A 12,174-nucleotide genomic window follows, 5' to 3' on the forward strand; every position below is an offset into this window, starting at 1 on the left:
CAGGTTAGAATGCTTCCTGCCCTTCCAGAGGACCTGAGTTTGGTTCTTAGCACACAAGTCTGGCAACTTACAACCACTCATAACTACTCCAGTCCTAGGAGAGTCAGTGCCCTCTCTAGCCTCAGTGGGCATGTACACTCACGTCTACACATCCATCACAAACAATGACACACAACTTAAAATAATAAAAATAAATCTTCTTTTTAAAAGAAATAAGTATCTCTGAGGCATCAAGGAAAGGGAGAAACATGGCAGCTGGAGCAAACGGCATTTGCTCTTTCCTGTGCCTCAGCAGCCCTCCAGTCCCAGCTTCCCCCACAGGAGAAAAAATAAAAACACCAGTGTCCATCCCCTGAATTCCTGGCCTAAAGAAAGGCGATTTGTAATAGTCTTAATGTTTTATTAAGTTAAAACAACATTCTAATAAATATGATCTAACATACATAATGCACTCAAGAAGATTTAGAAATATTTACAACTTTCTCGGTAGAAATGCTTTTTTCCTACATGGTACACAGAGCAGGGTTGAGGTCATAGCCTTTGCCCCACATCTACCAGCCTGGGCATCTTATAAAATATCCACTTAATAAAAACTGGATTTGCTCATGAATTTTTGAAATACCCCTCCAGTTGCTCTTTACACTTGAAAAGCTCCAAACGTGTCAAAAAGGAAGTCTGAACATTTGTGTGGCCTTTTCAGAACTCCCTTGGCAGGAACACAGGCTTTAGCTCTCTGAGGTCCCACTGATGGATTCTGAGGGGCAGGGGCGGTGACTTTAAAGATTTTGAGGGTCACGGGCGGTGACTTTAATCTCTGGCTCCCCAGTACCTGGCATGGCTCCTTACTCTGATAACTTGTGGTCAATAAACACTTGCTGAGTAAACGAAGGGCAGCTTGTCCCCAGGAGCCTGCGCACAGTCCCGCCTCCTCTGATGGCACCTCAGAGGACCGCTGACTCCCTCTCCTCACCAAGCCCACCTTCTGACAAGCTGATGGTGCATCTGGTGATCTCAAAGGAATGCAGCCCCTTCGCTAAACCGGTGTCTGAAGAAAGGGGTCAGCAGGCTCCCCAGAAGAATAATGCTCGTTCCTTCTAAGTAAAGCATCAGCTACTGTCCAAAGTCTAAGAGGGGATGCCTGCTTTTAGCAGCTGCCCAGAGTTCTTTCCTGCCTGTGAGACAGGGCAGAAAAGGGAAGGACTGGGAGGTACAGATTACATCTGATCCCCATCTTCAGCTGGAGCCCAGACAATTGCTGTGGTTCCCACTCCGGGCTGACCTTTGAAAAGGGAGTTCATCTCCTCCAGCAGCTTTGGGAAAGAAGGGAAGGGGAATAGCCAGAGTGAGCTTTGCACACTGGACTCAGAATGGGCTGGAGGCAGGCAGGAAAGGCATCCTCCGCAGTAGTGTTCACAGCTGGCATCGCAGACGGCCGGCCGAGGGGCTCATTTGAGTCCATGCTGAGTCTCCCGGTGCCTCCTGAGGTCCACCTTCCTCTGGAAGCCCTTCCCACACAGGTCACAGCCAAAGGGCTTGAACCCCGTGTGCTTCCTGCTGTGAGTGATGAGGTTGGAGCTCTGGCTGAATGCTTTGCCACACACCTGGCATTTGTGGGGCTTCTCACCTGCAGGGATGGAAGGACCAAGGACAGGAAGTAAGAGCCGATGATAAAGCCGGGAAGGACCCGTTGCTACCCACACGCTCTTGCTAGCAGCTGGCTAAAAACCTTCAAGACGTTGGAGGGTGATGGGCTGCAACACGAACCAACTCCTGGGCTGCATCTTGGTACCCGTAAAACACGGGTACACCAGGTGGAAGGGAGACTTTTTGAGTGGAGGCTCCCAGCCAAAGCTCTCAAACGGTTTCCTGCTAAACGGAAACTGAGCAAAGGCCACGTGCCCTCCCCAGCTGAATCCGCCCCGGAGGACATGCCCGCCAGACTTTTAGAAGCACAGGGCCCCCAGCAGATGTTCGGCAGGAGGTGGGGGGGCTGCCCTACAGACCCTGTGACTGCTTTCGTCAGAGGAAGCTTTCAAATCTTAGTTTCCAAGTGGGTGTTGTTTTGTGTGGCCAATGAAGCTGTCTTCTTTCTCGCTCTTGAAGAACACAGGTTTGTCCAATGTCTTAATTTTCTAAAATCCACATTAGAGCCACAAATCATTTCTTACGATTGTCTATTCTTTTCTATCTTTTACTTTCTTCCCTTTTTCGAGGTTTTAAATCACAGGATTCTCAATATACCAACAACTCTTCACGACAGATCAGTAGATAACAGGAGGGGAAATTTTAAAGATAGGTAAAGGGAAGAAAACCAACAGCTTTTGTCTTTCCCTGGCTTCTGCACTGGTTAAAATTGGGGTAAATGAACACATTCCCAAATAGTCCCCTCATGGCTCTATGCTTGAGAGTTGGCCTTGGGATAAAACAAACAAACAAACAAACAAACAAACAAACAAACAAAAAGTGTCTGTCTGTCTGTCTGTCTGTCTGTTTTTAAGGAACTCCTCTGTGTTCTTCCCTCACTCTTCATACTTAAGACTTCCTGATAAAGACTCACCCAACAAAACTTACCCTGTCCCTCTAGAGTCAAACATATTTGAGAGATGAATTCTAGCCATAATACAAATGTTTAATTAAAGGCTTAAATGTGCCATTCAGTCAAGATTCTAGTCGCTTTTGATGTGTCTTAAATAACTAATAAATGGAAGTTTTGGGCAAGGGGGCATGATCAAAGGGGATTTTTCCTGAGTTTTCTGATAGAAATGTCTACATTGTTCACGAATGTTTACAAACATTGATTGTGGGTTCCTGGAAGGCACTGTGATATTTTATTTTTTGTATTTTTATGTATTGATTTACTGTTTTTGTTTTAGGTTTTTCGAGACAGGGTTTCTCTGTGTAACAATCCTGGCTGTTCTGGAACTTGCTTTGTAGACCAGACTAGCCTTGAACTCACAGAGATCCACCTGCCTCTGCATCCCAAGTGCTGGGATTAAAGGCATGCGCCACCACCACCCAGCTGCTTACTGATATTTTTAAAATACAGGATATTACTACAAAGCCCTAGCTGGCCTACAGTTCATCATGAAGCCAGGGCTCCTCTCCATCTCCAGGGATCTGCCTGTCTCTCTACCTCCCATGTGCCACCACGCCCAATGTGATTTGATTTAAAGGAATGTTCATGTCCTTCAGTGAAGTCAGAGATATGGTCTCATGTAACTGTCATGTTGACTATTACAGGAAACGTTCTTAGTGCAAGAGAATTGCTTTAGTTCACAAGCTTCCACATTAAAGGTGCCCATCTGCACCTGAAGTGTTAAGGAAGGAGCCCAGGAGGAAAGCTAGAGCATTGAGATTTACTCAAACTGACTTTGAAAGATCACTGGATGTCCGGACAATAAAGGGACCTCATTTTACTGTATGGAGCAGCAGGAAAAGGCCAAAGGGAATGGACAATCTGAAACACTTGGGTATTTTTTAAAGCATTATAATAGCTTAGGAATTGTCACTGTTAGCGAAGAAAATTGTTGATGTTTTGAAAAGAACAACAAATAACAGACGCTTCCCACATTAGCCAACACCCACAACTGAAAGTCTAATATAACAAGTCAAGACTATATATATTTGAGAGCTCAGACCAATGGACCTGGATTTGAGCCTCAGGTGACCCTGGATAAGTTATCCGATCCTTCAGTGCCTTGATTTCCTCATCTCTAAAATGGGGCTAAAGAACAGCTCCTGTCTCTTGGAGTTGTCAACACAGACTTAGCAGAAAGCTTGATAGCATTTGCGTTTCTTTTTCTACCCAAACAAAGCAAGCTCTTATAAAAATGACATGTGGATGCCGCACACGAATCCCGATAGCTCTAGTAAACGTTGACAGTGACCTTCTGGGAGGGCTTGATGCAGCAAAGCTGTTAACATTAACATAGAGGAAGATACTCCTTCAGACCCAATGCCAAAGCAAGGTCGGGGGGGGGGGGCACCTCATCTACCACTCGCTGGAGCCAAAATATCAGAGGGGAGCCGTGTTGGCCTCCAGGCATCTCCTACAAGCCCAGGCCCTTCACGTCACCTGTGTGGATGAAGGTGTGCTTCTTCATGTCTGACTTCTGGTGGAACCTCTTGCCACAGTACTGACAGGGGTAGGGCCGGGTGTCCGAGTGAATGAGCAGGTGTGTGGACAGCGTGGACGACCTCTTGAAGCTCTTGCCACAGATCTTACAGTCAAAGCTTCGTTCCTGCAGAGGCGAAGGAAGGGAGAGGAGGAATGCATTGCCCTTTCTGCAGCTGCTGCCCTCAATGCCACGGACAAACCCCTCAAAGCCAGGAGTCCTCTGATTCTCCCTCCCTCCATTTAGTTTCAATCTCCACCCATCCTTCAACACCTACTTATTAACATGTTTTCTACCAAAACACTTTTCAGCCACAACCCTCCACACCCCAGGGCAAAGGCATAGCTCCACCCTGCATTTTTGACACCCATCGGCAGATTTCTGCACCCTCCTCAGCAGGACCTTAAGCCACTGAAGATGCCCCCCTAGTCACTGTGGGTTTTGGAGGAGATGGCCTGTTGTCACAGACACTTGGGCAGTATTTTTCTTGTCTTTAATCACCATACACGCATCCGTCAAGGACGTCGCGCGCGCTACGTGATTCTCGGGTGCCTGAAGCTTTGGACTTGGGCAACAGTTACTTATAAATGAACGAATGAACGACTATCACGTACACCGGATGTTGTATGTGAGCTGAGACCCTTCCTTGCCAGTCAGGGAGGATGATGAGGACATAAACAGTAAAGCCAATGCATGAGCAGCAAACAGCGGTCCAGCAAACCTTCCTCATGCCCAACAGAACTCTCCCGCTGGAAGCTCACAGCGGTGGGACACCACGGTCTAAGATCGCTGCAACCCCCGGCCCTGTATCACCCAAGTTTCTCTGGGCACCTACATCAGGGCAAGCAGAAGGGGCAGCAGAGGGGTCCGGAGGCAATGGGAACGTGGCTGAAAGGTCCCCACCGCAGCGTCAGGCCGCCAGGGCCCAGCTTACCTGAGAGTGCACGGCCTTGTGCTGCTCCAGGCTCACCGCGTGCCCGAAGGTCTTGCCGCACATCTCGCACGCAAATGGTCTCGTGCCGCTGTGGGACCGGCGCACGTGCACCTCCAGCCCGTGCGGTGTGGAGAACACCTGGGGGCGAGTGGGGCCAGGGAGAAGGCCGCTGAGGGGGGGTCTCGGGGTGTGGACGCCGGAGGGTCACGGGCTGGGGGCGCAGGCGCAGGGCTGACGAGGCCAGGCGCGCGGGAGCCTCACCTTGCTGCATTTGATGCATTTGTAGGAGCCGCCGCCCAGCAGCAGGCGGGTGCACAGCAGCTCCGACTCCACCTTGACGCCCACGCTCTTGTCTGCGTGGATCTCATGGCCGCGATCGTGGTACAGCCGGCCAGCTGCTGCGCTCGGCCGTTCGTACACCCCGGCCGCCGCCGCAGCCCCGAAGTCTCCGTAGAGCCCCAGGCCCGCGCCGCTGGTGGCTCCTCCTGCGGCGCCGCCGCAGCTCCCGGGTGGCCCCGCACCGGCTCCGCCCGCGGCCGGCTCCGGGCCGTACAGCGGGGCCGGGTGTCCCGGCTCGGGGGCGCCGCGCTCGCAGAAGAGGCTCAGGCCGGCGCTGCGCTCCAGGGCGGGGCACTGCCGATAACTCTGCACCAGGTGCCGCAGGTCGGACCCCGCCAGGCCGCTCCACGCGTAGGGCTTGAAAGGCAGGGTGTAAGACTGAGCTTCGTCCAGGGTCCGGCACAGCGACTTCTCGGAGGCTGCGGAGGCACAGGAGGCCGTGGGGTCAGGTTCGAGGCTGCTGGGCGGAGGAGCCCGCACTGCGTGGTCACTACGGTCAGGCTCCTAGATGGTTAGAACGCTAAGTACCCGGGACACCCTGGGTAAAACTCAGGTAGGCCCCGCGGGGCTTCCGGGGCCAGTGGCAGGACAGCAGAGTGATGCTTGAAATGACATAGGGTGAGAAGATTGGTAAATTCGGTGTGATGAGGGTTCTCTGGCTGGACCCCCATCCCCAGCACCTGCCAGTCCTGTTGGGAAAGACGCCTGGAACGCAGGCCTAGGGTCCTGCTTCTAGATCCCTTCATGTCGCCACTCAATCTTTTTTTCTTTTTATCTTTTTTGCGATAAATTATGAAGAAGGGGGAAAAAAACTTGGGGCCGAGGCTGTCTAGAAGTATCAGACCGAACAAACTAGAATGGCTTAAGCTCTCAAAGCCGTGAAGTTGTTTAATGTGGCTAGAAGGGGCAGCGAGCAAGGCTCCAAGTACGCCCATCCCTGGTAAATTTCTGATAGAAAAATATTTTACAGTTAAGAGTTAGCCACCACCTTCAGGAGAACTCCCCTGCCTCCGCCCCACACACGTGAATTTTGCTGAGACTGGATACTGGATGGATATGAGTAAATGCACCGCACACTCCATTCTGGGGTGCGGGACCGCTGGTCACTCGCTCCCGGGAAGAACCCTTTGCTTGCGGGGATGGATGAGCTATCTTTTAAAACCAGCACCATGACCTGAAAATAAGAACCCTTGGCAGGGTTTGGACTGATCTGCTCCCTTCTTACTTTTACCCGGACCCCAGATACTCCTACTCAACCCTAGTCACGTGGTTTACAGGAAGCTCAGTTGCTCCCTGGAAATGAACCCCTGTTTGCTGGCTCCTTCTGGGACTTTTTAGCAAGGCGGGGGGCGGGGAGGGGGGTTAAACTTTGAAAACAGAGCCAGGAGCTGAGATTTTCCTCAGCAACCTCGCTCTCCAGCGTGGCACCCAGCTCTGTCCGGCTCAGACTGCCCGGGTGTCCTGTTTGAGGTTATTCGTGTCTGCGTCCTGGATTCTGGGCTCTGACACTTTCTAAACAATGAATTCTGGTCAGAAAAAGAAATGCCAGCCAGATGAGAGGACCCGCTCATCTGTCGCACCTGTCAGTTCCAGGCAAACGAATTAAGCGCCAGCCTGGAGCCAACAGCCTTGGAAGGAAGCAGAGGACACTTAGGACGAGGTGTCCAGTACAGAGGGGCTGGGACCCCCGCCCCCCGGACCCCGTCCTCTTAGGAACCGGCTCCCTTAAGCAGGCTTCTCTTTTGCGGGCTTCCCACTGCACTGCGGGGTCCCGATCTCTGCCATAAGACCCCACAAACGGGTCCTTACCCGGAGACACCGAGGGAGAGGGAGGCCTCCAGAAGTCCTCGAACTCGGAGCCCGGGTCACACACGCTGCCTTCGCAGCTGTTGGGGGACGCGGAGGCTTGGTCGTGAGCTTCGGTTAGCTGAGAGTCGGGGGACGAACGGTCTCGGGGCTCCACCTCCGCTCCGCCTGCGTTCACAGGGTCGTCTGCGGAGAGGAGTCGGGAGAGGAGTCAACCTAAGCCTGGCCGAGCTGAAGGCGCTGCACTGCGGGGGCCGCGTCCTCCTCTGTCCACTCAGACCCAGGGAGCCCTCCCGGGTTCAAGGGCCGGCTCTGAGGGGCAGGGGCAGAACCCCCGGAGCACCGGGACGCAAACAAGCAAGCAAGCACCCCAGGGGCGTTGGGGTAGCCTCCCCTGGTTCTGGGAAGCGAGGTGGCTTGGAGCAGAGGCGGCGGCGGCGTCACCGGCAGCTGCCCGTCCCGGCCCTGCGCGCCTCGCACCTGCTCTGCCGGGCGCGGGCACGGTCTCCAGGCGGAGGGAGTAGTCTGGCCCCGGGGAACGCGGCTGGTGGTAGCTGTGCGCCTTCTTGCTCTTGACCAGGAAGGAGCGCGGCATGGTGGCCGGCCGCTCGGTGAACGCTTGGACCCTCGGTCAGCCTGAGGTTGCTCCAAGTTCTGAGAGGAGGGGAGGACCGGTAGAGATGCGGGTCGGCGCGGATGGCGGCTGTAGACCGCACCCAGGCCAAGGGAGAGCGCGGGCCAGGGAGAAGAGAGGGAGGCCCGCGGGAGGAGGGGCCTGGCCCCCAGGCGCCGCGCTCACCAGGTGGCACTCGGACAGGTGGCGCGAGTCCGGGCCTCCGCTGCCACTGCCGCGGCTCAGTGGTAAAACCTGTCCCCGGGCTCTGGCTCGGGTCCCTTTGCTCGGCCCTGCCCACGCCCCAGCCCCTCCCCTTCCCTAGCAAAGCTCTCCCATCACTCTCCAGAGAGCGGCAGTCCGCAACTGGCCCGTTATCCCAACGCAACCCTGCAATGCTCGCCAGCTCCCTTCGGGGCTGCGGAGAGCGACTGCGACTGGTTGGATTAGCTTGGTTTAGGCGGTAAGGTTGCTGCAGTGGTTGGCACCCGGAAGCCGCATGGAGCCAAGACCTCCAAGAGCCCCGGGACAAACAGAAGCGAAAGAGGGGCGTACTAGGCAGGACCGAAGGACTGCGTGCAGCTGAGGCTGGAGCAGAGAGGCAGGAAGCCAGAGGGACAGGAAAGCGAGGGGGGTGGCAAAGGACCGACACTTGCCCCAGGAGAAACGCCCACTGGAAAAAGTTAGCCTCAAAGCCAGCGGTGGTGCGGGCACTGGCCAGGGGAGCGACCGCTGTGAAGCTTCCCAGACCCCGTAGGCCCCGCCAGGGCAACTGTGTCCCGGGAAGAAGCATTTTTCGATAACTGCTCACCAGTTATCTTGTCCTAGGGAAGTTGAGTCTGAACTGCGTGTGCACAGACTGCCAATCTTGCGGCGCCCCAAATCAACGGTTTAGGGAGCCAGCAAGATGAAACCGGAGCGCGCACGAGCGAGCCGTGGCCAGGAGGCCGGGGTCCTCGAGCCAGCACGACCGAGCGCTGGCGTCGGTCTCATTAACCCCCAATCAGTTCACCTAATCTCGGGTCGAAACCTGAGCCCGGGCGGGAGGCGGGGCTGCCCCTGCGTCCCAGCTCCAGGTCCGCTCCGGGGCCCGACCCCAGGAGGCCTCAGTTAAACGAATCTGCTTGCCTCCAAGGTCCAAGGCGATGGGGGGTCGATTCCCAAGCCCGCCTGGACGGCTGCGGCGGGCTGAGAGACCAGGGCACGGGGAAGTCCAGGCTGATGTACGCCTCTGGTCCTTGGGCTTCGTGCGGTTTAGACGGCGGAACCGGAGCCGCTCCGCTCCCACGGCATGGTACAGAACACTCCTGACACCCCCACTCAAAAGGAGCCTAGGGATCCCCGCTCCAGATCCCCAACCCTAGTGTGTGGCCTTCCCCGAGGAGTGGGGAGAAAAGTATGCAGGGAATTGCTGCTAGGGACCTAGACTCCAGAGGACCTTGGGGCCAGCCTGTCACACTCCTCGGCCAGGTTCCACGCCCAGGACCCGGGCTCTGCCGCTTCAAGTTTTCCTGCACCCCCTTGACTGACTGTACAGCCAGACGCTCCAACCAAAGGGCCATTCTCAGAGCAAAGCATGAAGAGAAGGGAAACAGAGCAGGGGTCCCGGGGGCCTCGGTGACGCTCAGGCCCGCGCTGGCCAGGAACAAGACCCGTGGGAAGCAGAAGGGCTGTGTGATCCCGCGCTGGGTCTGCGCGTCAGCAACCTCGCAGGACACGGCAGACACGTCCCCGCTCCAGCCACAAACCTACGCCCCTCTAGCACCCTGGAGGGCTTTGCTGGTTCCGGGTAGGAGGGGCAGGGGGATGGCGAGGCCCAAGGCCCAGCGCGTGGGAAGGCAACCTCGTGCGGCAGCTGGCGTCCAGGGGGCGGGGCGGCACGGTCCTGGCACCGCGGCCGCCAGGCTTCCCCTGGTCACCTGAGGCCGGGAATTAGGGACCTGAAGGCAAGGCGCTCAGGAACCGGCATCCAGAGCCCAGCTGCCGCCACATGCCCACCAGATGGTCCCTTCCCACGTGGACCCCACTCCCCGATGTGGCCTCCAAACCGTGTGCCCCTATCCCGATCTTTCTCTCCACCAGTTTGGAGAGAAAACCCAGCCCCCGGACTTCTGCAGCAGGTGGGGACCCGCCAGCGCCCTCGGGACGTCCCCGACGTGTACCAGTCCACCCCCGCCTGGGCGGGAGGCACAGCAGTTCAGCAGACCTACCTGCGGGGTCAGGGCGCGGGCACCGGGCTCCGAGAGTGTGCAAACTGAATCTTGCTTTCGGGAGAGACTGATCTGTCTTTCTGACTTTTTTTTTTTTAATCTCCTTCCGAGCTCAGCCCCCAAAACCACAAACTTCTACTTCCTGAGCGTTAGAGGCGCTCGCTAGCCCTCTCAGACCAATCCCCATCCCCCAGTGGGGCGGCGGGCCACGAGCCTCCTTTGCGCAAGGGGTCAGGAGGCGACGGGGCGGGGGGGGGGGGGGTATTCTTGCAGCGAGCTTCCTGGGCACCCCTGAGCAGCCCTCCCCGTTTGTTTGTCTGCGGGGCCAGGGGTGATCTATGGAGGACCCCAGAGGTCTGAGTACCCAGCCCTAGAAATAACTAGAAAGAAAATCGAAGTATTCTTGGCTCCTGGAGACTTCCGCAGCGAGAAGTCACAGATTCAGGACACAGATTGACGGGAGCGGAGGGCGCGCACTGGGCCTCCCTGGCCCTCCGGCTGTGGGCACCCCAACCCTGTCGCCTGCTTGGGCAGCGTCGCCCCCGGATCGCGGCCGTGAATCACCGGACCCCGGTGCCGCCGGCCTGGAGCCCGGCTGGTGGCCACCGCGTCCGCAGAGCGAAACCTGCGCCGCGCCCCGAAATAGCTTGTTATGGAAACACTTGAGGATAAATACGCCCAACGAAGCTGAAAATACCTTGACACCCAATCCCAGAGGTTTGCTCATTTCCCTTCGGATTTAGGTAACGGTTAAATTTGGAAGAGGTGGGCGAGCGCCGAGCCCGGCGAAGAAGGGCCGGGCTGGCGGCGCGTCCCGCGGGCGCCGGTGGCATCGGTGGGCGCGTCCTCCCTGCCCCGGCCCCCGCCTGGCGCTAGCTTCCGGTGGTCGGAGCTGCGAAATTAAAGGCGGTGCGGTGCGGGGGCCGGCGAGGCCGCGGCTCTCCTGAGCTCTCCCTGCGGGGCCCAGGCTGGAGGGGGGAGACTTGATTTGGCTCCTGGGGCCGCAGCCTGGGGGACACTGTCCTGAAAGGACAGCCCCGAAGGTGATTGCAAAGTGAGGGCTTCAGAATAATGTCAATGGAGGCGTGTAGTGGGGTGTGCACAGCGCACACTTGCAGAGGTGAAGCCGCTGAGTGCTCCATACTCTTCCAAGTGAGTGGGGCTGGGTTTTGAGCGCTATTTCGTGCACTATAATTCTGCAGTGAGACACTGGAGGGCCACGGATGCCCCGCAGACCTTGCAAAAAAAAAAAAAAATGTTCACGCGTTTGTCTTGTTGGTTCTTTGAGAATGAAGCCCTGGGATTTGCACTTGCCAAGCACGTGACCATGAACTAACCCTGTTCTGTAACTATCATGTTTTAGATTAATCCAAAATTGTTATAAGGAAAAAAATCCCTTTTCATAGGAAAAAAAGTGATATTTTTCACTGTAAAATGTGGAAAACACTTGGTTAGCATAGCATTACTTCCCGTGTTTTAACAAACTGGGCATCTTATCTACCTCCTGGGCCTGTACCGTGGCTATCTACTAGGACACACATCCTGTCTGCTAAGCTGCCCTCAGGTACAGGATGCTCAACACACCCTTTCTTTATAGATGAATGCAGAGGTATGCTAGCTTAGAAGGGCCACACATACTGAATTGGATAAAAGGAAATCAGGCATATTTTATTAATAATTTATTTATTGCATGCTTTGTCCTATCCTGTTGTGAATATCTCAGAGCAGTTCCAAGACAAATCTTTCCCTTGTTATTTTGTATTATTTTTGACAATGGAAAATCAACATTCTAGAAGACAATGACAAATGTAGCAAAATTGTATTTGTTATTAACCAAATTACAAAAAAAAAAAGGTGAAACTTTTTTCATAGAAGCAAGCTCAAAGTCAAATTTTGCCATTCAGGCTCTATGACTAGTCAGCAGTTTAGTTAAGTACTGCTGGAGGATCCAGGAAGGCACACTACCACCTCAAGCAACACTGAAGCCATTCCTTTGACTAACCTGGGTGGTCTTACTTTCCATTTGCTGTCAGTCGCCTCTTGGGATTTCTGACTTGGCAAATAAAACTGGGAGCTGGGGCAGGGGTCCTCTGGAGCGGGTAGGAGGCAAGTGGCATTGAATCACCTGCATAGTTGTATGATTAATCTAAATATACA

At 55.1% G+C, this 12,174-nt stretch overlaps 1 protein-coding gene across 2 annotated transcripts; it reads right to left on the reverse strand.

Moving 5' to 3' along the window:
* Window positions 1-379: 379 nt before the first annotated feature.
* On the reverse strand, window positions 380-10,079 carry Gfi1 (growth factor independent 1 transcriptional repressor). 2 transcript variants are annotated; one of them, XM_076546938.1, is made up of 7 exons: window positions 10,018-10,079; window positions 7,675-7,848; window positions 7,198-7,380; window positions 5,311-5,807; window positions 5,050-5,187; window positions 4,076-4,241; window positions 380-1,624 (listed from the first exon to the last, which is right to left on the reverse strand). In XM_076546938.1, exons 2-7 carry the CDS (start codon window positions 7,787-7,789, stop codon window positions 1,446-1,448), a joined length of 1,278 nt encoding a protein of 425 aa, XP_076403053.1. In that variant the 5' UTR covers window positions 7,790-7,848; window positions 10,018-10,079; the 3' UTR covers window positions 380-1,445. The 2 variants fall into 2 exon arrangements, with proteins under 2 accessions (XP_076403053.1, XP_006985885.3); XM_006985823.4 differs by lacking the exon at window positions 10,018-10,079 and having other exon boundaries at window positions 7,675-8,083.
* Between the last annotated feature and the right edge of the window lie 2,095 nt (window positions 10,080-12,174).

The sequence above is a fragment of the Peromyscus maniculatus genome, chromosome 10, assembly GCF_049852395.1.
Source record: "Peromyscus maniculatus bairdii isolate BWxNUB_F1_BW_parent chromosome 10, HU_Pman_BW_mat_3.1, whole genome shotgun sequence".
Classification (NCBI taxonomy): domain Eukaryota; kingdom Metazoa; phylum Chordata; class Mammalia; order Rodentia; family Cricetidae; genus Peromyscus; species Peromyscus maniculatus.

Bases quoted from the DNA above. Each gene is read 5' to 3' on its own strand.
- Gfi1 (XM_076546938.1), bottom strand. From the start codon at position 7,789: ATGCCGCGCTCCTTCCTGGTCAAGAGCAAGAAGGCGCACAGCTACCAC. The intron at 7,381-7,674 runs GTGCGAGGCGCG...TCCTCTCCGCAG, and splicing joins GCCCGCGCCCGGCAGAGCAG to ACGACCCTGTGAACGCAGGC. The intron at 5,808-7,197 runs GTAAGGACCCGT...GTGCCTCCGCAG, and splicing joins CTCTCCCTCGGTGTCTCCGG to CCTCCGAGAAGTCGCTGTGC.